The sequence below is a fragment of the Aethalodelphis obliquidens genome, unplaced genomic scaffold (genome assembly GCF_003676395.1).
Source record: "Aethalodelphis obliquidens isolate GAN/ISIS:26980383/991018 unplaced genomic scaffold, ASM367639v1 scaffold3, whole genome shotgun sequence".
Classification (NCBI taxonomy): Eukaryota; Metazoa; Chordata; class Mammalia; order Artiodactyla; family Delphinidae; genus Aethalodelphis; species Aethalodelphis obliquidens.
Window position 1 is genome coordinate 1,752,187 of NW_020837947.1, and position 23,628 is coordinate 1,775,814.

A 23,628-nucleotide genomic window follows, 5' to 3' on the forward strand; every position below is an offset into this window, starting at 1 on the left:
CAGGACAGTCTCTTCAATAAAAAGTGTTGGGAACACTGGACAGCCACGTGCAAAAGAATGAGAATGGATCATCATCTTACACCAAACACAAAGATTAACTCAAAATGGATCAAAGGCTTGAGTAAGAGCTGAAACCATAAACTCCCAGAAGAAAATATAGGCAGTGAGCTCCTTGACACTAGTCTTGGTGACGAGTTTTTGCATCTGACAAAACAGGCAGCAAAAGCAAAATAAATGAGTGGGACTGCGGCAAAGTAAAAGCTTCTGCGCAGCGACGGGGCCGCCAGCTGCAGCGTGAGCGAGCGGGGGGTGCTTGCAAACCACGCACCTGATACGGGGCTAATACCCAAAGTATACAGACTTCACACAGCTCGGTAACAACATCGCCTCCCAAACAAGAAACAATCAACAAACGGGCAGAGGATCTGAATAAACATTTTCTAGAGACACACAGATCACCAACGAGTACATGACAAGATGCTCGACATCACTGACCACCAGGGAGACGCACATCAAAACCGCAAGGAGGCATCACCTCACACCCACCAGAATGGCCATCATCAAAAGGACAAGAGGTATGTGTTGGTGAGCGTGTGGAGACAAGGGAACACTCGTGCACTGCTGGTGGGAATGGAGACCGGTGCAGCCACTATGGAGACCGGTAATGGAGGTTCCTCAACAATTAACACAAGAGCCACCGTACGACCCAGCAATCCCACTTCCGGGTGTGTATCCTCACCTCACGTTCACTGCAGCCTCACTCACAACAGCCAAGATACGGGAGCAGCCTAAGTGTCCACTGATGGAAGAGTGGATAAGGATGATATAGTGGGAGTGTGTGTGTGTGCGCGCGCGCCTGTGTCTGTGTATACACGCTCACAGGAATATTATTCAACCATAAAATGAAGGAAATCTTGCCACTTGTGACAACATGAATGGAATGTGAAGAAACTGTGCTCACTGGAATGTCAGAGAAAGACAATTGCCATATGATCTCACTTACATGTGGAACTTAGAACAACAAGACAGCCATAAAAGGAATGAAATTTTGCCATTTGCAGCAACATGGATGGACTTGGAGGGCGTTATGCTAAGTCAAGTCAGACAGAGAAAGACAAATCCTACAGACACCACCTGAAAAATACAACAGACTAGTGAATACAAGAAAAAAGAAGCAGACTCACAGACACAGAGAACAAACTAGTGGTTACGACGGGGGTGGGGAGAAGGGCAGTACAGGGGCTGTGGGATGGGAGGCGTAAACCGCCGGGTGTACCACGGGCTCAAGAATATGTTGTACGACGTGGGGAGCAGAGCCAATATTTTGTAATAACTGTAAATGGGAAGTGGCCTTTGAAAACTGTATATAAAAAAACAGTAACAACAAAAAAACCAAACTCACAGATACAAACACTGGTGGATACCAGAGGCAGGGGTGTCCGGATGGTGGGGGGAATGCCAAAATGGGTCAAAAGGTACAGGCTTCCAGTTTTAAAATAATTAAGTCCTGGGGATGTAATGCACAGCACAGTGACTACATTTCCTGAGACTGTGCTGCATAACTGAAAGCTGCTAAGAGGAGATCCTAAAGTTCTCATCACAGGAAAAAACTGCATAACTACGTGTGGCGATGGACGTAACTAGACTTACTGTGATCATTTCACAATACATACAAATACTGAATCACTATGTCACACGCCTGAACTAATATGCCAATTATAGCTCATTTAAGAAATATACATACATGTGTGAAAAAAAGGAATACCTGAGTTATCTACCTAGAAATCTGCATAATGGTTTAACATGAGAACAGTATTAATTTTTATAAAAAAGGAAAGTCCGTTCTACTTTATGGATGTACGTGTAAGTACTGGTATATTCAACCACTAAGCAGTTTTGACTAGTTTTGCAGGAAAAAGATGTAATAAAAATAAAATGTCACAGCAGCACTACCCCTCAATGAGATGTTCTCCATGTCCTTACACGAACTCTGCTTTCAGCCAGAGACAAGACAAGAATCAACAACCGCAGGCCTCCAGAGCAGGAACCATTAAGGCAAAAAGCAGTAGGAGACGGATGTTCTCACCCAGGAAAACGTCGCCCACAAAACTGAAGCGCCGACTGCAAGAGTGGGACAGAGACAGTTTGTAGAACTGTGTTTATGACAGTAACACTACCAACTAACACCATCAAAATAAATATGATACAAAACCTAGAAGTAAAGCCCAGTTGCAAATAAGAGGCAGTAATCGTAGGCACTGCTGAGAGACGATACACACCACACCAGAAGAACTGCTCACACGGTAAGTTCTCCGGAGAAACTTCCGAGGAATAAGCGTGAGGCTATTAAGCAGGCGGGCTTTACCCTGTCCAGTTGTCTGGTTCTGAAAGGAAGAAATGGGGCGAAGGAAAGCTGCTAATTAACATGGAAACCCTTTCAGCAAGACCATCTGCTGAAGAGAAGAGCCAGTGGGAAGGTCACGACAAGAGACAGGAAATGGGGAGACGGCTGATAAACAAATACAACCTGAAGAAAGGAATTTAAACAACCTGGTCCTGCCAGACACAGTAGGGAAGGACGGGTTTATCGCGCGCCCAGTTTAAAGATGGAGACAGGGACCTTCCTGTGAAGAACAGACCCACGCCGGTTCTTTCGGGGACGAAGGGCTCGGTCACTTGCTGAACCCTGGCACTGGAAGGCGAGACGCTGGGACGTCAGATCCCCACACCCGCACGGCAGTCCCTACATCCACCCTGCTGACGCGAACATGCGCGAACCACAGAGCGTCCACCCGGGAGTGGTGTTACGTCTTATCTGCACCAACCGCGACTGCCCTTCACCCTTCTCCACCGCCAGGATTCAATGTGGACAGAGTGAGACGAGAGGCCAAGACGTCCTCAACTGCCTGGCAGCAGCCGTCAGGGTAGAACTCCTAGTGCCGACAGTGAGCTAGCGAAGGGCCAGCACGAGGGAACGGGAACGATCCCCACGTGGCCCCAGGTGGAAGCTCTGCGCGGTTTCACGCAGGAAACCACGGCACAGGAACGAGGAGCGCCACCCCTGGGATGCTACGTCTGTGCTCTCAGCAGGGCCGGGGAGAAGCTACTGCCCCTGTCTTCCCAAGATCCACACCCTAGCAACCTGTAAGACGGGTAATAGTCACCGGGCAGTATATTCATGAACAAAATGTTATCAAAAAGGAAGTCCTATTCCCTTCCCCTCAGAGAAGTTTTCCCAGACGGTAAGGAGTTTCCTTTTCCAGCACCAGGCCCACGTTGCAAGTCCTCAGACAGGCACTAGGTGGAGCCAAATACCTTGAATTCCTTAACAAAGAACAACGTGCTTCACTACTAGTAACAGAGAAGGCACACCTCAACAAAAACACCTCGGTGATGTAAGGCTCATAACACACACCACCATAATTCAAATAAAGTGTTGTTTTAAAGTATCAGCTAGGGCTTCCCTGGTGGCGCAGTGGTTAAGAATCCACCTGCCGATGCAGGGGACACGAGTTCGAGCCCTGCCCTGGTCCGGGAAGATCCCACATGCCGCGGAGCAGCTAAGCCCACGTGCCACAACTCTTGAGCCTGCGCTCTAGAGCCCGCGAGCCACAACTACGGAGCCCGCGCGCCATAACTACTGAAGCCCGCACACCTGGCACCCATGCTCCTTAACAAGAGAAGCTACCGCAGTGAGAAGACCGCGCACCGCAACGAAGAGTAGCCCCCGCTCGCGGCAACTAGAGAAAAGCCCGCGCGCAGCAACGAAGACCCAACGCGGCCAAAAATAAATAAATAAATTTATTTTTTAAAAAGTATCAGGTAAAAAACAAAATTTAAAAGTAAAAACCAGCCACAACTTCCAATTTCAAGATGAAGTCAAGACCTTTCTTCTTCTTCTTCTCTGAAACCAACCCAAATCAACAAGAACCTGAACCACAAACCACAGTCTTTGAAAACACAATAAAACACATAACCTGTGGCGAATTCATTTCATTTTCAGCACGATCACAACACTCTGGAATTCTTAAAGTGACGGATGCTCCTTACCCAGGCCTCTGTCTGGGACCCTTCGCCATCAGGCCTCCATCCACGGATCTCTTGGGCAGAGCGTGGTCCTGGCTGGGGTCCACGAACTTAAACACATGGGACACCCCAAACTGCACCTTCATCCCGCTGTGCAGCATCGTCGTCTCCGAGATGCGCTGCCCGTCCACGTAGGTCTCGGCATCCATGCTCCTCGGCGTGACCGTGACCACTCCATCCATGTTTGTGAGGTCACAGTGATGGGGTTCAATTCCTGAACCAAACAACTAAAAAGAAAGGAAAATCCAAGGAGCGTCCATCACCGACTACAGAGGATTCAAAGACTGAATTTTAAGACTGTAAGTCCCTCTTTTAGGATAAATATAATCTAATAAACTCTGGATTTTTGGTGCTTTCAGGGAATTTCCCCTTAATTTATTAATTAAATAAACACTGTCAAAATAACTGAGTATTTTCACCAGCCAGCAGCCTGATTTAAGGGGTACCACAACTCTGCATTAAAGAGCATATGGGGCTTCCCTGGTGGCTCGGTGGTTAAGAATCCGCCTGCCAGTGCAGGGGTCACGGGTTCGAGCCCTGGTCCAGGAAGATCCCACATGCCGTGGAGCAACTAAGCCCGAGAGCCACAACTACTGAGCCTGCGTTCTAGAGCCCACGAGTCACAACTACTGAGCCCATGTGCCACAACTACTGAGCCCGCGTGCCACAACTACTGAAGCCCATGCGCCTAGAGCCCGTGCTCCGCAACAAGAGAAGCTACTGCACTGCGAAGCCTGCGCACCACAACAAGGGTAGCCCCTGCTCACCGCAACTAGAGAAAAGCCCGCGCGCAGCAAAGAAGACCCAACGCAGCCAAAAATAAATAAACAAATTTATTAAAAAATAAAACGTGGTCATCTTGAATATTAGACAATTAATGGGTAAATCTACACAGATCATCAGGGCTACAAATCCCTGTTCACCTGTTTTACTGCTGTGCTGAGGACGGGGTTAGAACTGAAAATGACATTAGTAATCGGGCCCCTCATGCCACAACTGAGAAGGGAGAATACAGAGAAGGGACATCTGCCCACGCCCAAGCCCCAGGAAGCGAGCAGCCCTGCCCTTCCCAACGCACAGGCACGCTAAGCTCTCCTCTAATCCAGCCTGAGCACTGTGGTTCAGCTAACATTTTAACTATACTTCACTGAACGCCTCCTACTGCGTGTGTGACCCAGTGACAGGCACTTCCACCTACGTTATCCCCCTTAATCTTGTAATCTTGAAACAACCTATAAAACCATCACCATCTTTTGGAGAAAAGCAACAGCCCTGGAGGTCTGGGGGGGAGTGGGACAGACACTCACACTCTGCTCTGTTCACAATGAAGCAGAGAGAAGTGACCCAGAGCAAGCAAGCTGCTTCCATTACATACAAAGGCTTTCCCTCCCTTCCACTCACCCGCGGCGCGGCAGGCCCACACGCTGCCCTATGACCCACCGAAGCGGCAAAGCGGCAGCCGGACACGCACCTGGATGGAGCCGTCGTCGAACTTCTCTGTCCCAACCTCAGTGACACTCAGCTGAAGGCGGTAGAGCTTTGGCTTGTCTCTGGAGTCGGAACCATCTGCGACGAGAGAAGGACAGGGCTTCACTAGCCAAGGCGCATGTGCTCATCATGTTATGTGAAACAAACAAGCAAACAACAGGTTACCTTTGAAGCAACACTACTGTTCTCAATTCTCAGGATTTCTGTTCAAAGAACTCCCCAAATTTATATCATGCAACTTAAGTAACTGAATACACAAAATTCAAAGTAAGACATACGCACATCAGCTTCTGTTTAAAACATAATTCAAGGTACTAACACCGTCATTCATACCGACGTTTTCTTATCACAGAAAAAAATGTTTCCCCACCACACGGTCCTAGACTTGTGTCTGACTCTGAAGAAGACAGGGAGACGCTCCTTCCAGACCAGACCTCCTCACAGACCGCCAGGCACAGTGGAGCTACCGATGGAAGGAGTATGACCTCCCAGCTCACCCCGGACCTTCGGGACCAGACCGACCCCAGAGATGAGGCCCCAGCGCGTGTCCCCACGTGATTCTGACGGCCACCCCTGGCAGGAAGCTCCAGTAAGAACTGCCGTGAAAAGTGCTCACCTCCACGGAGTGGAGCTGGGGTGAAGGACAAAAGGAGAGCCTGGGTTTTTTACTTCTGTGTCATTTCATACTTCCGGGAACTGTTGAGATGTTTCCCTTGCCTGCCATCACTTTGTCTGACGGGCTGGCTTTGGGGGAACCACAAGAGCCGCGGCCCCTGCCCACTGACCCCCGGATGGGCTCCTCCTCTCCTCACCTGCCAACCCAACCCACCTAACACAGAGGGTCATTCTGATCTCAGCGCTATCGCACCGGGGGACATGGGCCTCGGCACTCACGCGCCAGGACACGGTCCCAGGGCCGTGACAGCAGCAGCCTCGCTGTGCCCATGCTGTGCAGGCCCCGCTGCCCCAGAGCCTCAGCGACTTCAGAATCGCTCACCGAGCTGCAGTTAAGATCTCTAGTCCCCAGGATCAGGAGTGTAAACACTGCAGTGTACACAGAGTGCAGACTGCTAAAATCTTAGTGCAGTGTGGTCTCAACTCTCACAGACCGAAGACACCAGGAACATGGGTGTGCAAGCTGTTAGAACGGTTGCTCATTTGAGAGTGCACAAGATCACACGCTAACCACAGGTCTGCAGCGATCTCTGGGATCTGGGTGAAGGTAAGACGAGACTGAAGCAGCATTCGAGAGACACACGTCTCACAGGCACTAAACGCCGGGCCCCGGGTCTGCGTCGCTCCACAGCTCATCCTCATCAGATCTGCTGGCAGCTGAAGCCTCGTTTAAACAACTTTATTTCAACTCCAAGCACTGATCCAAAACGGGGCCTCCGAGTCACGCGGGGCTTTCCCTGGACAGGACTCAGTTCCCTTCTAGACCTGCGGAGCCCAAATCCCTGAGGGATGCTTACCACCCTGCTGGCTGTAAACACCACAGGCAGCCTAAGGACGGTCCTCGTCAAGAAGCACCCTCTCCGGCACCCACCGCACCGAGAGCCACTTCGTCTCAAGCCCACTGGCCATGTCCGGTGAGGGTCTCTGCTTCCTCACCTCTCCCACCCGAGCTCCCAGGCGGCTAGGTCTTTAGAACAATCTCTCCACACCTGGTGCTCAGTGCAGCGTGCGCTCAATAAAGCGTTAACGTATTAACAGTGAAGAGTTATTAACTAAAAATGCGGAGAACAGAATAATGCGATACGGTCTCGCACAGAATTATACGAATGAATTATAAAGAAAGCAAAAGAAGCAAATAAGTGATCAAGAACAACTGTTTCAATCACAATGTTTAAAAAGCAGAAGAACATGAAAAATATGTCTGTTTAGGGGTGAAAGAAAACTCCACATTCGCTTTCTTCTGAACTTTGAATGCTGCTGAAGGGTCCCTTGTGAGCTAATAAATGGGTATTATATACTTTTCTGCATCAACATTTACATCCACAAATTTAGAAATATAAAAAGAAAGGGAGAGATACAAACGTTCTCAGTCTCTCCTTTCTCTGTGACAGAAATCTATCGACAGACGGATCAGAAATAAACCTTCCCAATCCCTTCTTTCTTTCTGCTTCACAGTAATAATAGAAAACAAAGATACCTTTACAGGTATATCCTGAATAACCTAAACAGTGGCCACTCACGTGGCAGATAAAACAGAGTTCTGGGACCTCGGGCAGAACCCAGAAACGGAGGCGAGTAACGTTCACAATGTAACTGACAGCTCCTTGGAGATCCAAGGCCCCTCCTCAGTAAGAGCACAGTCACCTCACAGGCAGTAACAAACGTGTAAAACTGTGGCTTAAAACAAAAACCTTAAAATTTTATCCCCTTCCACAACAGGGATTCTACAAATGCTCTATTTCTGGCTTAAGTACCGGAGCACATCTCTCCTCACTTGAGAGCTACGATGGATCCGCAGTGCCTCTGAAGGCGGAGATAAATCTTCCGAAGTAACCCTACCACACAGACGAGTGCTTCTTCCAGAGGCTTTAAATGCTTTTTAGAAATATTTCATACTTTTACCTTAAAGACACGTACCACGTTCATATGGTGCAAAATTCAAAAGGCACAAAAAGGACCCGGTGAACCGCACCCTTCCCCACCCGGCCCCTGCCTAGTCCTGCCCCACCCAGAAGCAAATCTTCAGAGTCTATTTTGTGCGCATATAATTACACCTCCCGATACTCATGTTCTTCCTTCTCCTGGCTTGCACAAGCGTTAGAATACCATTTGGGGTTACCGAACGGAATATGCAACAACCAGTCAAATGTCCAACGTTTGGGACGCACTTAAAATAGACGACTCTGAGCAAAGCCTGAGAACGTTTTTCAGGACACTTCCGGTGTCACTGCACAGCATGTCTACACATCCAGGCCTGCTTCTGCCTCTGGGCAGCTGGGTGGACGACGGCCTGGGGCGTCTCTTGCAAACAGAGGGCGGGGGACTCACGCGTTTAAGGAGTGCTGACCAGCGCTTCCGTGTCCCAGGCGCCGCGCGGACGCCAGAGGTCTGCGGTGAGAAAGTAAGCTCATGTCCTGGCCCCCAGAGAGCTTCCGTTCGCTTACGTTTTAGCGAACCAGTACAACAGGGAAGAAACTGTTTTCGGTACATACCAGGTAAAAGAGGAAACGTATTTGTCTCTCTGTTTGCTCCATTCTTTTACAGTGTGAAAGTAACCAACACGTGAAAACATTAAGGAATCCTTTTCAGGAATAAAATAACAACAGAAACCTGTCTTAGACTCTACTTACGTATTATATCAAAATAGGTACTAAATATCCCTTGTTTCCATTTTTCTTTAAAAGAATAAAAAACTAAAACTCCAAGTTTGGTTAATATCCAATGAAAACCTGTATGATCAGTTTGGAGAAAATTCAACAAACTGATAAGATGCCGAAAGGCTGAGTCAACTTTATATACAAGAAAGTTTTGATTGTTACATCGACATGTAAAAAATGACACTTGAAATATAAAAACAGACAAAGGAAGTATTTCCATGTACTATTTAAGATGATAGATGCTAATGCACAAAATCTGAGAAACAAGTTCCAAGTAAGAAGGTCCAGCTGCGCCAACCAGAAATGATCTCAAGCAGGAGGGCAGGCCGAGGCCAAGGACGCCCTAAACCTGCTCACGATGGCAGCGAGCGCCTCGCGAGAACGATACAGACACGAGCGGCACTAAGTGGGTGGCGGCCTCTTCCTTCTCAGCCTCCTGGCGTCACCGGACACGTGGCCCCGATCGGCGCTCCCTCCCCCACCCACCACCCCCATTTCTCCTTCTGTCCTCCTCCCCCACCCCCATCCGCACCTCCTCCCCCCCCCCGTGTCTCCCCCTCTTCCTCCTGGGGGCGCACAGGGTCGAAGGACAGGAAAACAGCTCTCTCCCTCCTTTAGTCCAAATTCCCACTTAAAACTTAGCCTGAACAAAGACACCAGACATTTCTGCAAAATAAGCTGCTATTAAATGAAATGAATCCTGGATACGGAAGAGTTAACTAGATAGAGATAAAATGAAAGTACATTAAACTCTTAAGAAAAGTTATTTATATTAATTGAAAAGCCAACACATCCAGCATCTGGTCAGTTACCGCTGTTCTGCCCGCGAGGTTGTTAGTGCTCGAGATGAGACAGTAGCAGGAAGCGCGCCAGCCGTAGCAGGCAAAGCGACCCCTTCTCCCTGGGGCGCGCACACACGCGCGGGACCCGGGTGAAGGCAGCAGCGGCGGACAGAGGCCATGCAGACGCATGCAGGGGAGAGGAGGAGAGGGTGAGCTGCAGGGAGGCGACTGTCCAGGGGGAAAGGCACGTCCCGCCCCAGCCCTGGGCTGGAGGACACGGCAGCCATGCTCCGCGCGGCGTGGGCACATTGCTGAGGGGGACACTGAGTTGACAGGGAGTCCCCGAGCAGCAGGGGAGCAGCTGTCTGTCCGTGACAGGGAGACCCACCCCACTCCTTCCCTGCAGAGCACAGCCCAACCCAGAGCAAGGGACGAAAACGACTTCTACCCCCGTCCCTCCAAAAGACAGTGGAAGCACCCGCCCACATCTCAAAAGCCTCCAAGGACACCTACAGGACCTCGGCCCAACCCCGAGGACACGTGCTTGGCTGACAACGTGTCCAGGGAAACAGTCGCTCAGTAACAAGTCAGCATCCACGAACACAGGGAAACTAAGTCCATTTCACTCCGCGTGCTGACTGGGCTCGGTCAGCAGCGACACCTTAAGAAGACAGCGTGACCTGGTGAAGAGAACAGCTCTGGAGTGAGACAGACCCCGGCCGGCAACCGGGCCTTCCCCCATCCCCCCCCACCGTCACCTGCTCACCTGCGAGTGCTGCGCGGAGCTGAACTTCAGGCACCTGCGGAGCGCTGCAGCTCTCCAGCAGGCAGCCCAGGCGCTCGGGCGCGTCAGACTCACGGGGGCCCCGGCTGCCCAGCTATTCGGACCACGAGTCTCTCTGGAAGCCACCTGAGTCACCTGTGTACCTACTGCACGGCCTAAAGCAGCAGCTCGGTAAACGCTGGCTAAAGTGGCAGAGGGCCGTGAAGGAAGCCGTGTTTTAACAAGCATCTGACAGATGCTGTCGCCAGTACTTGGTAACCAGTAGGACACAGCTAGCGTTTATCTTGGATCCATCAGTTTCTTACACCGACAAAAAATTTCTCTCTGTTTTATTACCCGGGAGGCCGTAAGGATGAAGCAAGCAGTCAGAACGCCAATTCCCACTAGAATCTACGTTCCCACGGCCAGGGGCTTAATGTGCTTTGCTGGTGTGCTCCTATCTCCAAGGTCCAGAACGGTGTCTGACACACAGTAAGCAGTCAGTAAGTACTTGTCAAAGAAATAAATGGATGAATTCTCATCCTGTCTCTGCTGCCCACCAAGTCAACTTTCCACTATTCATTTGAAAATCATCCTACGTCAGGTGCTATTCATCAACTCTCTCTGGGTTAATACTCCTATTTTCAAAAATTTCAGTTTGGGAGAAAACAATCATTAGCTTCTAGCACGTAATGCAAAATCTTGAATGGCAGACCCAATGCCCAAAGATGATCCTAAAAACTTCTAAGTGCAAAAACAGATGGCTGTCTTCCAGTCGCCGTTCACTGCCTCGGACCACTGAGCACCAAACCCTCACCACTAATCATGTCTGCAAACCACTGTGAGAAAACCAAAGTTTCATGAACTTTTCAGCTGGAGAACTGAGAGGCAAGGCAACACTCACATCTTCCTCATAAACAGCTAATCAATTTAAAAAAACCTTCAAACATAATTAAGCATAAAAACCACGACCTGCAGCACACGGCCACGGACTACTAATTATGGAGTATCAGTCAAAACAACAGCATTTTCCCTGTACCAATATAACACAACCCAGTTGTGCCATGGAGACCCCTGGACCACAAGTGCCACATCTAATCATTAGTTATAATCTTGTCAACAAAAATAAATACTCAGGAATCAAAGGGAAAAACATAACTGCCGCCCGAGGAGACACAGGCTATCTACAGAACCAGTCTGCTTTCAGCTCACTTCTTCTATAATTACTTACTGAGCTCTATTTAAAAAGCAGTTCTGGGTGGGAGGGACAACACTCTGTTCTTCACAGCATTTTACAATAAAGGTCACATACCATCATTTTAACCAAATAAATAAGAAATGATACAGTTCAGCTGAACAGTAAGCAAACGTGTCACACATATATTAAATGTGCGTACGAATACGTACACTACATACGACGCGCGTGTAGAAAACATTTCCTTAAGAATGTCAGTGTATCTCTCTGCCTGACGGCTAAGTCATGACAACAGCTTTAGCTTCAGAGAGGAGAGCTCAACAAACGAAGTGTCTGGAAGGCTTAACGTGAGCAGACTTGGTCTATTATGATTGTGAAACTAAGCAAGCGTCGCTCCTCTTACAGGTGGACTTCTTAGGTGTAACTAAATTTACAAATGTTCTTTTGACACTGTTCATCCATGAAGCAACAGTGTGATAAACACACACACACCTGCCTCCATGACGTCTGTCCTAAGAGGACTACATTTCAGCTTCTCATTTTTAGTAGTGAAGTATTTTACAGGGTTATTTTGGAAAAAAAATTTAAAAGGGAGTAAATCATTTAAACTTCTTAAATTCTCTATATTCACTAAAATTTTGTTTTTCAGTATTTATTTCTGTGCAGGTGAAGTTTATTTTTAATGCATATACATATTTTAATGCATATACATATAGATATACATATCCTATAACCTTAATTAAGGGTTTTTGTTTTTTTAATGAATACCATCTTATGATGGTTACTTTTTTAAATAAATGATCTTAAAAAGGTTGTCAGTCAAAAGAAAGACCAATTAAAATAACATTCATTAAAAAGAACAACATGTAAAGCTGAGAATGTACACTGGTAACACCTCTCACCTGGGCTCAGCTCTACGAGGTAGGGCAGTTTCTCCGGTGGGAGTGCAGCGCCGTAGCCAGACCCATCAACTCGCTCCTTCCCGTGCAGCGGCTTCCCATCCATGTGCTTCTGGCTTTTCTTTGGGATGTAGTCTGGTGGCCTCCTCTTCAGCTGAAAGACTAAAATCCCTAGAACAGTAACACTGTAAATTAGCAACCAGACTCAAGTGAGTGTCGACGGCCAGCTGACTGGCAATCAACTGTTCAAAGATTTATCAAGAAAATGTAATTTAATAACATCTCCCAGGGAATAATTAAGCAAAAGCTTTACCCAATTTACACTTTCCCTCAACAGAGGAAATACTACTCTCTTGACATGTTCTTGAAAACTCTAGCAAGCAATTTCCAAAAATTATTTTAAATTAACCCCCTCCCAAGCATATCACATGCATGAAAGACAACACTCCAGTTTCAGAATACATGAATGTTTCTATTGGTAAAGAACCCTATGATCAATAAATACACTCATACACACATGTAATAACACATGCGCACACAAATACACATACATTCTTAGTTAACCTGATCTTATTTAATTCAACTGAATTAACTCAGAATTCAAAGCAATCTGACTTTAATAAAGTTTAGCTTTATACTGTTGAGAAAAGGTACTAAGCAAGTGTATGTTTAAAACTCGCGGTCTACACTCAAGTGGGACTGGCAGTCAGTTTTTATGTCTTTATTAATGCAAAGGCCCTCCACAGAGCGACAGGTAGCTTAAGATGTGTATCTGAAAGCAAGAAAACTCTATTTCATAAAAAACATACCTTTAAACCCTCACTGCTTTGACGTAATTAGGAGAAATCGTTTCGATAGTGAAAAGTCTGGATTCATTACATGAAATGACTGAATTACTAGACGGTATTTAGGGTTGAAGGCTATTTTCCCTATCACAACAAATCTGTCCAAACATCACCAGTCCATCTGGTCGGCAGGGAAAGGATCCCGCTGCTGACAGACACCCACCTCCCACGTCCTGACACGGGGCTGAAGTCCAGCTTCTTCAGGACACGGTACTCCTGCTGCCACAAAACGGTCTGTGCCAGGTCTCCCACTAGACCCACCAGCAGAGAGCGGCCCTCAGGATGCGGGGACCCCCTAGGAACCACCCAGCAAGTCCAAGAAGGGGGCAGAAACCTGCACAGCAAACAGCCCTCAAAAGACTGCCACGCGCACCTTCCTACACCTTCCAGTAAGTTAAACGACTAATATTTCAAGTCGGAGTGTAACGCATCACAGAGGTAAGTCTTGGACAAATAAGATTACTCTTCACCTCTGTCATTCGGCCACTCCCTGAAGATCTGTAGAGGACACTCGTCGTCATCAAGGATGATTTCTTCAGCAGCTTTCTCATCAGAATGCTGGGCCCCAGGAGGAAGCACCACCTGGGAGGGAAGAACAATGAGCTGTGACTACACCCAAAACGTGAATTAGCAGGTATGTAAAAGAAAGGATGTATTGTTTTTGAGGAAATAAAAAAGTCACTGTAGATAGAACTGAATTGGTCAAACACAATGAACAATTCTCAAAAACACTGACAGAAGTGACGGAAAATAGTTTCCAATTGAAAGCCTGGCCAGCCAGCCGGACCGTCTTCCTTCACCTGCTTCTCTGCGCTGCGCCCGGCTCCCCGGCCCATACTAGTCTGAGTCTGCTTTCTGACAAACTCTCTCTTGGAAAGACTGCACGCGACAGTCAACCTGTGCGTAGTTCCTTCGGGAAAGGGGACTGCAGGACCCAGCTTTCATAACCAAACGTTTTAGTGTGGAGTTTCACCTAACAGGTAACCTTTTAGGGTGTAACCATCACATAACCACACAAGAGATTAGCTTTCTTTTTCTTGTAGAAAATTCGTTTTTATGATTAAATTTTAATCAGATCATTTAGACGTATTACTGGGCCGTTCATTCAACAAATGCTTTGAGATACTGCATTCACCACACTCAAAAATCTGTAACACTGGATTACTCTTTATTCTATGTTTTACAGCAAACGACTTTTCTCAATCATTCGAGAAAACTCTCTGTAACTCAGAGAACAGAACCAGCGGCCGCAGGGCTCTGTCTCCGACCCCCCGCTGACTTCTGCCCCACCGCTCGCACCAACCAAAACACGGTTACAGAAAACAGGAGAAGCCAGGCACTGGCACCTGAGAATTATTTTCAGCCTGGAGTTCCTGTAATAACGTCACCCTAACAGACCTCACTCCCAATTAGATCATCGTGTGCATAGACCAGATGGGTTAGACTTCCACAGAACTGTAAAACTTTGCTCCGCACTGCTGCAAATTACCCCAAAAAGACAAGTTTATTACAACACACCCTTATGCTAAAGTAACCAACCTTTCCTTACAGCGTCTTGTATTACATGTAGTACAGTGGGCTTGGAGCACACACTGCTTCAGGACCTGAGCCTCACTCATCTCTTCAAGTCGCAGTCTTTGTCACGTATCCTCATAGATCCAGTCACACAGAACTTCTCCGAATTCTCGACTGGGCCACGAAAGCTCATGCTTCCACGATCCCTTGTGCCTCAAAGGCCCGTCCCCAGCTTTCGGGTCTAGCTAGCGTGCCCTCTCACCTCCCAGCCCAAGTACAACTCCTCCAGGGAGCCTGCTCTGACCTCCGTTCTAATTTCGAGCTCCTCGCCTGCATTTCTTTCTCGGACTCTCTGTCTCCCTGTACTGTAACCTCTTGAAGGCAGCTCTTATTCTTGCATCCCAGCACAGTATCTAACAAATAAGAGGAACCTACATGTTTATTGAGTAATTCACTGAATAGGTATAACAGATGAATGAATGAATATGAAAGGGCTACATATTACATGATGGATGAGACGGCAAGGAAACAAAGGGCTTCCATCTCAAGGCTAAAACAATAATCAACTCCTAATTTATCCTCCTGAAGCTTGCGAAAGAAAATGCGCAAGAACAGAGAGGAATAAAAACCAAAACTAGGCGACCCTCAAAAGAAGTCATCAAGTGATCTCAAAAGGGACCGTCAGTAAAAGCCCAATAACTTCATGCCCTGGTTAAGGTGTTCTTTCACTTTCTGATTTTCATCAGTAAAAACACGGCAGAAATTAAAGAAAGGAAAAAAATGTTATAAAGTTCACTACCACATATCCTATCAAATGCACCTCTATGGAACTGAGAATTATTTAACAGATTTATGTACACTTAAAAGTTAACATTGCCCTGGCGAACGCTCGAGCAATCCCAAGTGTTCGGCAGTGGCAGCTAAGCTCCTGCCCTTGGGCTCACAGCCTGACAGGGACCCAGCTGGAGAAGGGTCAGCCCTCTGTTTAGCAATGCAGACCCTATTTACACCGCTGTCTTACTGGTTTTATCCTAAGAACACTTTTTACAGCAGTTATTAACCAAAACTATGAGGAACGTGTATCAAAATCTACCATTAATCCATGGACACAATTATTCTTTAGGTGTAAATATATTTTCCATACATACACTAATGCTTGCTCCATCCTGCTATTTCTCCCAAGCAGGAAAGCAACGAAGCCATCATGACAACAGGGTCCCCCTGTCTCAAACTCACCTGCAGGAGGAAAACGCCCAGTGTGGCCTGAATCTCAGGTTCTTTCCCTTTGGAGAGAATGCGTGATTATCCCGATGACCTATCCTCCCAACCTCGCCCTCCCAGCCCCTCCCTCCCCAAAGTAAGGCGGGTTTTCAGTCTCTTTCTAATAAGACCAAAAGAAAGAAAAGGCGCAGCAAAAAGCAAACGCTCACGAGCATCCATCTACCTTCCTCCACCCCACAGTGAAATGAGCTCTGCTGTCCTTCCTTCTGATTCTACATAACACAGGCTCAATGCAAAAAACTCAAATACAGAAAAGCATAAGGAGGAGGGGAAAAAAAATCTGTGAGACAATAAGTGTATTTTCCTGATCATGCTTTCTATAATTATGCTTTTTTTTTTTTTTTTTACATAAGAAGGTGCATGGCTTGATCACATGTAACATTTTGAAGTCTCCTGTTCCTCTCCCTCCCCTCATGTAGGTAGTTAAGCTGGTGTGTATTCTTCCTATGCATGTACCTTTCTTGGTGCGCACGTATACATACACACAGAATTTTGTTGTTTGGTTTTATTGTATGGTGACTGTTTTTCCAAAAATAGGGTATTGTATAAAATGTAGATACGTCTAAGTCAACTGGTATTGGTCTAACTCAAAATGTTTCATAATGACAAGGTATTCAAAGTATTCCTTAAGTGATGAGTATTTAGTTTATTGCTGTAACACACAACACGGGAAAAAAGTTTTTACAGAAATACACTCAGGAATTTACTATTTGTTTATTTTGACGTTAAAACTAATATTTACCACCGTACTTCTAAAGAATATTTTCCATCTCAGACATCACCTCCACTCTGAAACAGGTGCCGCAGAGGACGGCTACACAGCGACCCCCAGACGCTCCTTCCCCGTCGCTGGGGACTCCCTTCTGCTGTGCTAGAGCCCGTTCTGCGACACCCCGTTTTTCCCTTTCTTGGCCTACACCACGATTTTGCTGGAGAATGTCCTCCAGCACCTTACTGACAGAGGCTGCGTGGGTGGTAGATTTTTGCCGTGTGTGTCTTAAAACGTCTTTATTCCAGCCGCCCGGCGCCTGACAGAGGGTGTGGCTAGAAGTCGGTTCCCTCTGCATCAGGAAGCGCCGCTCCCCTGAATTCCAAAGTCCACGGCTACTGCTGAAGTGACTGCTGCAACTGTGCCCCCCAACCCTTTATACAAGCCCTGAACCTGCTTCTTTGCGATCATTACCCTCTCTTTTTCTCTAGTTTCCTGCACTTTCACTACACCCTGGTTTGGGCCTTTTTCAAAGCAACTGTCCCATTACTTAGTGGGCCTTTTCAACCTAGAGACTCAAATCCTTCAGTCCTGGGAGATGGTCTAGCATTGCTTCTTTGGTAACGTCTATCTCTCCATTTCTTGTTGCTTTTTCTACCTGGTCCTCCTTGGGCTAAATGTTAAGATATTCTGCACCGATCATCTAAATTCCCGAGCCCCTCTCTTTTTGTCCTCCGGCAGATTTCCTCCGCTTGCTCTTTCATCCCTCCACTGACATTCTGCCCCCACCCCTCATTTACCTGGGCTTTTCAATCCCTAGGAGCCCCCGCACGCTTCTCCTCACTGTGCTCCGGATGCACCGTCCGCCGAGTCTCTTAGCTCTCCCACACTCCATCTGCTTTGTCTCTTGTGTCTGTCTGTGTTGGTCTGTCTTTCATTTTAAAGGCATTTGCAAATGTCTACTGAGTCTGGGCCGTCCACTCACACAGACAACGAGTCACAGGAAAGCTGACGGTAACGGCGAGGACGGCTGCTGGACCAGACGTCCAAAGGTCAGTTTCCATACAGATCTTTCTTCTCTGACCAGAAAGTGCCTTCCGGGAGGAATCCTTCAATCTTCTGGGTACAGCCTTCCCCTCCATCCTCCTGCTTGTGGTAAAGACCCTGCTATGCCAGTTACCCCCAAAGCCAAGGCCTCCTCCCCCAGCGGTTTTACTCTGGCCTTCGGATGGAGAGACGACGCAGCAGCTGGATGGGAAGGCAGTCTGCTGGAGGCTACTACTGCTTATAAAAACTTTCCACCCAATTTGTTTTCAGCCCAATTTTCAATGCCGCCTCAGAACGTGCCAGAGCCCCTCATGCCGGAGTCCGCTAGGGGCTGGGAGACAGGCAGCTGCGCGCTTCCCCTCGGCTGCCCCCTCTGCAGGTCCAGCAACTTAGATACTAACCCACCCGCTGCTTCAGACTCTCATCTACAACTGCTCTGCTGGCCCTTCGCTCACTCTCTTTGTTCTCGTGCACTCCCACAGGGCTTTATCCTTTATTGTCATCTCAGTGGAATCAAAACATCTGCTTTCTCATCTATTTTCAGATGAAAATTGAACTTTATTCATAAAATTACACATCTAACCAAATGGTTTTTCCAACCGAATATAAAGTCTCAGCTTTTCAGCAAAAAGAAAAAAGCCATAAAACTCAAGCAAGGCCTTTTATTTAATTCTCTCTGTAGCAACACTAGAAACCACTGCTGAGAGCTTACAGAAGACCACTCACTCTGTCCACAGCCTGGAAAACTGAACACTGTTAGCATTCGGATTCATCTACAGAGTTAATGCAAACCCAGTCACAACTCCAGCAGGTTTTATGTCGAAATTGATAAGTTGATTCTAAAATTTATTTGTAAATGCAAATAACCTAGAATAACCAAAGCAGTTTTTAAAAGCCAAAGGAGAAAGCAAAATTGGGACTTTATATGATTTTAAGACTCACCATAAATCCACAGTAATCAAAACAGTTTGGTGTTGGTGAAAAGATATAAGATATACAAATGAAACAGAAGATTCCAGAAATAGAACCAAACATATATGGCCAACTGATTTTCAACAAGGTGCCAATGCACTCAGTGGGAGAAAATAAAGTCTTTTTTTCTGTATCTGTACAGAAGAAAATGAGCATCGACCCTAATCTCACACCATACACAAATGTCACCTTGAAATGGAACACACAGACCCAAATGTAAGACCTAAAACCATGAAACTTCTAAAATAAAATATAGGTACACGTGTCTGCAGCCTTGGAGGAAGCGAATTCTCATACAGAAAGTACAGAGCACTAAGAAGTTAACAAGCTGGACTTCAACAAAATAATAAATTGTTCCTCACGGAAAGATACCATCTTAAAAATGAAAAGACAAGCCGAGCCACAGACTGGGAAAAAAAATATTCACAGTACATGTGTCATACACAGGACTTGACATGTATACAGATAATCAGGGAAACTCAAGTTTCCTCCACAATGAGATACAACTACACCCATCAGAATGCCTAATAGTTTAAATGACTGACCAAACCAAGCATGGGCGAGGGGCAGAGCAACGGCATCTCATATATGACTGTGGGGATGCAAATGGCATACTCAGGTGGGAAAGAGTTTCTTTAACAGTTACACATATGCCTCCTACGGAGCCGTTCACTTGAGTATTTACTCAAGAAAAAAAGTACTTCTATGAGAAGACCTGCACATGTATGCTCACAGCAGTTTTACTGTAAGAGCCCAAAACTGAAAACTGGAAACAACGCAAATTCTAACAGGTGAATGGATGAACAAAGTGTGACATGTCCATACAATGAAACACAAAAATACAAAGAGGCATCAGGAAACTTCTGAAGGGGAAGGAAACGTTCACTGTGCTGCAGGCCCAAACCGATGGTGTTATAAACTTTAAATACATGTAATACCTTGTACTTTAATTATTTCTCAATAATCTTGGCGAGGGCAAGAACTAAAACAAGTAACCACACTTTCATTATTTAATAATCAGTTGCTAAGATGAGAGAAAGAAGGATATCTTCTTAAAAAAATCTACTTCCAATGAGATTTTGACAGAGAAATAATGCGTATAAAGAAGTTATTATATACTTGCGACTGACTTAAAGGTTAATAATTTTCCAAAAAGTCTGTCTTAGAAGAGAAACTCTGCTTGATTTTATTTAGTGTCACCAATTCAACTCTGAGGCATAAAATTTCACTGTATTTCTTGAGTACTAGGGTCAAAGATACACCCTTTATCGCCAAGAAGTTACGGATGACTACTAAACCTATCAGCCAAACGTCGGTTAATGATGCACAGCAAACCAAGATTTATTTAAAGTTGGGTCGTTAGGATACATCTTAGTAAAAACCCTAAGGAAAAATCATTAAAGCAGATTTTACTAAAATAAAATTGTTACCTATAGATATGCAAAATAAAAACTGGAAGGATATACATCAAAATGTTAATAGCGCTTATCCTTTGGTATTAGAACTATAGAGGATTTTCTTCCATTTGCCTTTTTATACTTTTCTTAGTTTACAGCAGGAAGACAGATTACTTTTGTAATGGAAAGGAGAATGTTGTTTCTTGTATATATTTACACGTGGTTTCGGTTTACCAGATTCTAAGTGATACAGTGTGGAGAAATTTAGCCTAAGTTTGACTTCCTTTAAAGAATACCTTTCCATTTAAATGCAAAGTTCTAGCACGTGTAATATGGGTAAGTACCGACGTGGCAGGTACTCACGCGGGCAACGCAATAATCCTTAGGATTTTCTTTCTCCAGACCGTACTTCTCTAGAGCTTCAGCCACAGCGAAGTCTGCAGGATCTGTGGTAGACAGCAGGATCGTCTTGTAGGGAATATTTGGTTTTAAACTATCTGCATAAATTCTCAATGTTCCACCTGCAAAAAACATTGTGACATCTTCGATCACAACTTTTATTCCAATACCAGAGATCTGTATACGAATTCTATCCCCACTTCCTGGTAGGTGACACACACTGGCAGGGACGTGCCGACCCAGTGATCCTGTGCTAGACAGGGTGAGTAGTTCTGTGTGACTAGGCTGCTTCTGTCCTCCCTTCAAGCCCGTGCAGTTTTTATAATGACGAACTGATTTCCACTGTGGGGAAAGGACAGAAAGGGAAGAAACCGCGGAGCTTCTTCCAAGTGCTGCTCCTGCTTTGACTGCCTTCTCACTTCCTTACCTACACAGCGTTAGACATCTGCTTTCCCCACTTCCGCTACTTCCTGACCAACAATCTGAAACTTGAAAACCCCAAACAATATTAATCCCACTAAATAACTCAGTTTTTTAAAAAAGTGAACCAGAAATCAGGATACTTCAGGTGCTGGAGTCCAAAGACATTTCATAAGGAACCTGTCACCAAAGCACTGGGCTCTATCTACATTTCCAGGTGCTGCAAACCACAATGTCATTTCTAGCTGTGAACTCATTCGGGAGGGAAAAAAGTCAACTAGGGCAGAGCAATGCAGATCCTCAGCTTTTCTTTTTGTCTGTATATTTCTTTTTAATGCAATCCTACATACGCTATATTACTGACATTTTTGGTGTCATAATTTGCTTTTTACTTATGATCTAAGATTTTTAAGCCCTAAAATCTTAAGTCTAGCTGAAAGACTACTGGGGGCAGGTAGGCAACTCAGGCAAGGTGCCACATCCCCATGCTATGTGGGACCTCGGGGAGGCTTCCCGACTTCCTCTGCTCACCTCTACGTTAAAGAGCTAGATTAAACATCTGTGGATCTCTTGAAGCAAATTCTAAATCTCTATGACTCCTTTTTGCCTCTTCTGAATTCTAATGCAGTTACTCTGGCTACTGAATGTTTCTCACACCCTCTTTTTCAACAAGTCTGGCACACACTGCATTATGACAACTTGACTACAATAAAATAACACTGGTCTTTTAAGAATAATCAGCAATGACACGGGGAGGGGGAAGGGTAAGCTGGGATGAAGTGAGAGAGTGGCACGGACATATAGATACTATCAAACGTAAGGTAGATAGCTAGTGGGAAGCAGCCACATAGCACAGGGGGATCAGCTTGGTGCTTTGTGACCGCCTGGAGGGGTGGGATAGGGAGGGTGGGAGGGAGGGAGACACAAGAGGGAAGAGATATGGGAGCATATGTATATGGATAACTGATTCACTTTGTTATGAAGCAGAAACTAACACACCATTGTAAAGCAATCATACTCCAATAAAGATGTTAAAAAAAAAAAAAAGAAGAAGAACCAGCAAGCCCAGGCTGGTATTAGAACGCGGACCTGCTGACACAGGCCAGGGGTCAGGCTATCTACAAACCCACAGGGATTATAAGGTCCCCCTACACCGCCCGTCCCAACGCTGAGGACACAGCATGAGCTGGTCATCGTCCTAGGCTCCGAACAGCTTGTAACCTGATTGCGGGGTCGAAATCAGGGGGAGAAAACAAACAAGACAACAACATGAAGACATAAAATGTGACATCAGAAACACAAAGTGCAGGGGAGGGAAGTAAAAAATGCAGATCTTTTACAATGTGTCTGCACTTAAATGACTACTAGTTTACCACAAGTAGATACAGATCAACATATATGAAACCCATGGCACCCAATAATCAAAAACCTACAATAAACACACAAAAACTAGAAACAAAAAAACAGGTACCACTAAAAAAAATCATCAAAATACAAGGGAAGAAACAGAAAGAAGACATGAACAGAGAAGTACAAAAACTAGCAGAAAACAAGTCCTAAAATGGCAGTGAGTACACAGCTATCAATAATTACTTCAAATGTCAATGGACTAAATGCTGCAGTCAAAAAACAGGATGGATGATTGGATAAAAAACCAGAAGCCCCTATGCGCCGCTTACGAGAAACTTACTTCACAGCTAATGACCCATACAGACTGAAAGCGAGGGGAAAGAAAAAGGTATTTATTTCATGCAAGCAGAAATGACAAGAAAATGGGGGTGGCAATACTCCTATCAGACAAAACAGACTTTGGAGCAAAGTCTATAACAAAAGACAAAGACGGGCATTATATAATGATAAAGGGATAAATACAAGAACACTCAGTTCATATATATGCACCCTACACATGAGCACCTAACTACATAAAGTACTAGCAGACATAAAGGGAGGAACTGACAGTTACACAACAGCAGAGAGGACCTACACTCCACCGACATCCATGGACAGATTAATAAGTAACTGACTGGATACAGTCTAATTTAAGAGGTTTTTAGTTTACAAGCATAATACCATAGTATCATCACAACAGAAATACATACCTCCCAATTTCCTAAGGAAGGGGAGATAGAAGAAAAGCTAACATTTTAAAATTCTACCATCGACTAAAATCTGTTTGTATAAATAAATATACATTTCAGTTCTAAAATTAAGGGAGGATGATTCCCCTATTCAGAAGATGAAGAAAGCGTGGCCCACGGAACACAAGGGTCCCTACCGGAACCCAGCTCCAGAGTCCGTGTCCTAGCACTCCACAGCTCCAAGACTGCTGTCCACAAGAAAACTGAGGCAGAAGGGCTGACTCCCAAGGGCATTCTGAGGTCAATTATACTTGGAAGACATCAAGAAAGTAAATACGTCTGAGTGTTAAAAATACTTTATGAGCTCCGGGGCCAAGGCTTGTTACAAGTTATGACTTCTGATCCACTGTGAAGTGAGTC

At 45.8% G+C, this 23,628-nt stretch overlaps 1 protein-coding gene across 14 annotated transcripts in view; it reads right to left on the minus strand.

Annotated features, from left to right (window-relative positions):
* Window positions 1-23,628, minus strand: part of AFDN (afadin, adherens junction formation factor) — a 98,030-nt gene that overhangs the window by 62,124 nt on the left and 12,278 nt on the right. For all 14 annotated transcript variants that reach the window (XM_027081207.1, XM_027081217.1, XM_027081246.1 and 11 more), the window contains exons 5-9: window positions 20,675-20,832; window positions 13,861-13,972; window positions 12,549-12,716; window positions 5,558-5,652; window positions 4,051-4,313 (exon numbers count right to left, since the gene is read on the minus strand). In XM_027081207.1, coding sequence (XP_026937008.1) covers window positions 4,051-4,313; window positions 5,558-5,652; window positions 12,549-12,716; window positions 13,861-13,972; window positions 20,675-20,832 — 796 coding nt within the window. The remainder of the gene's footprint in view (window positions 1-4,050; window positions 4,314-5,557; window positions 5,653-12,548; window positions 12,717-13,860; window positions 13,973-20,674; window positions 20,833-23,628) is intronic.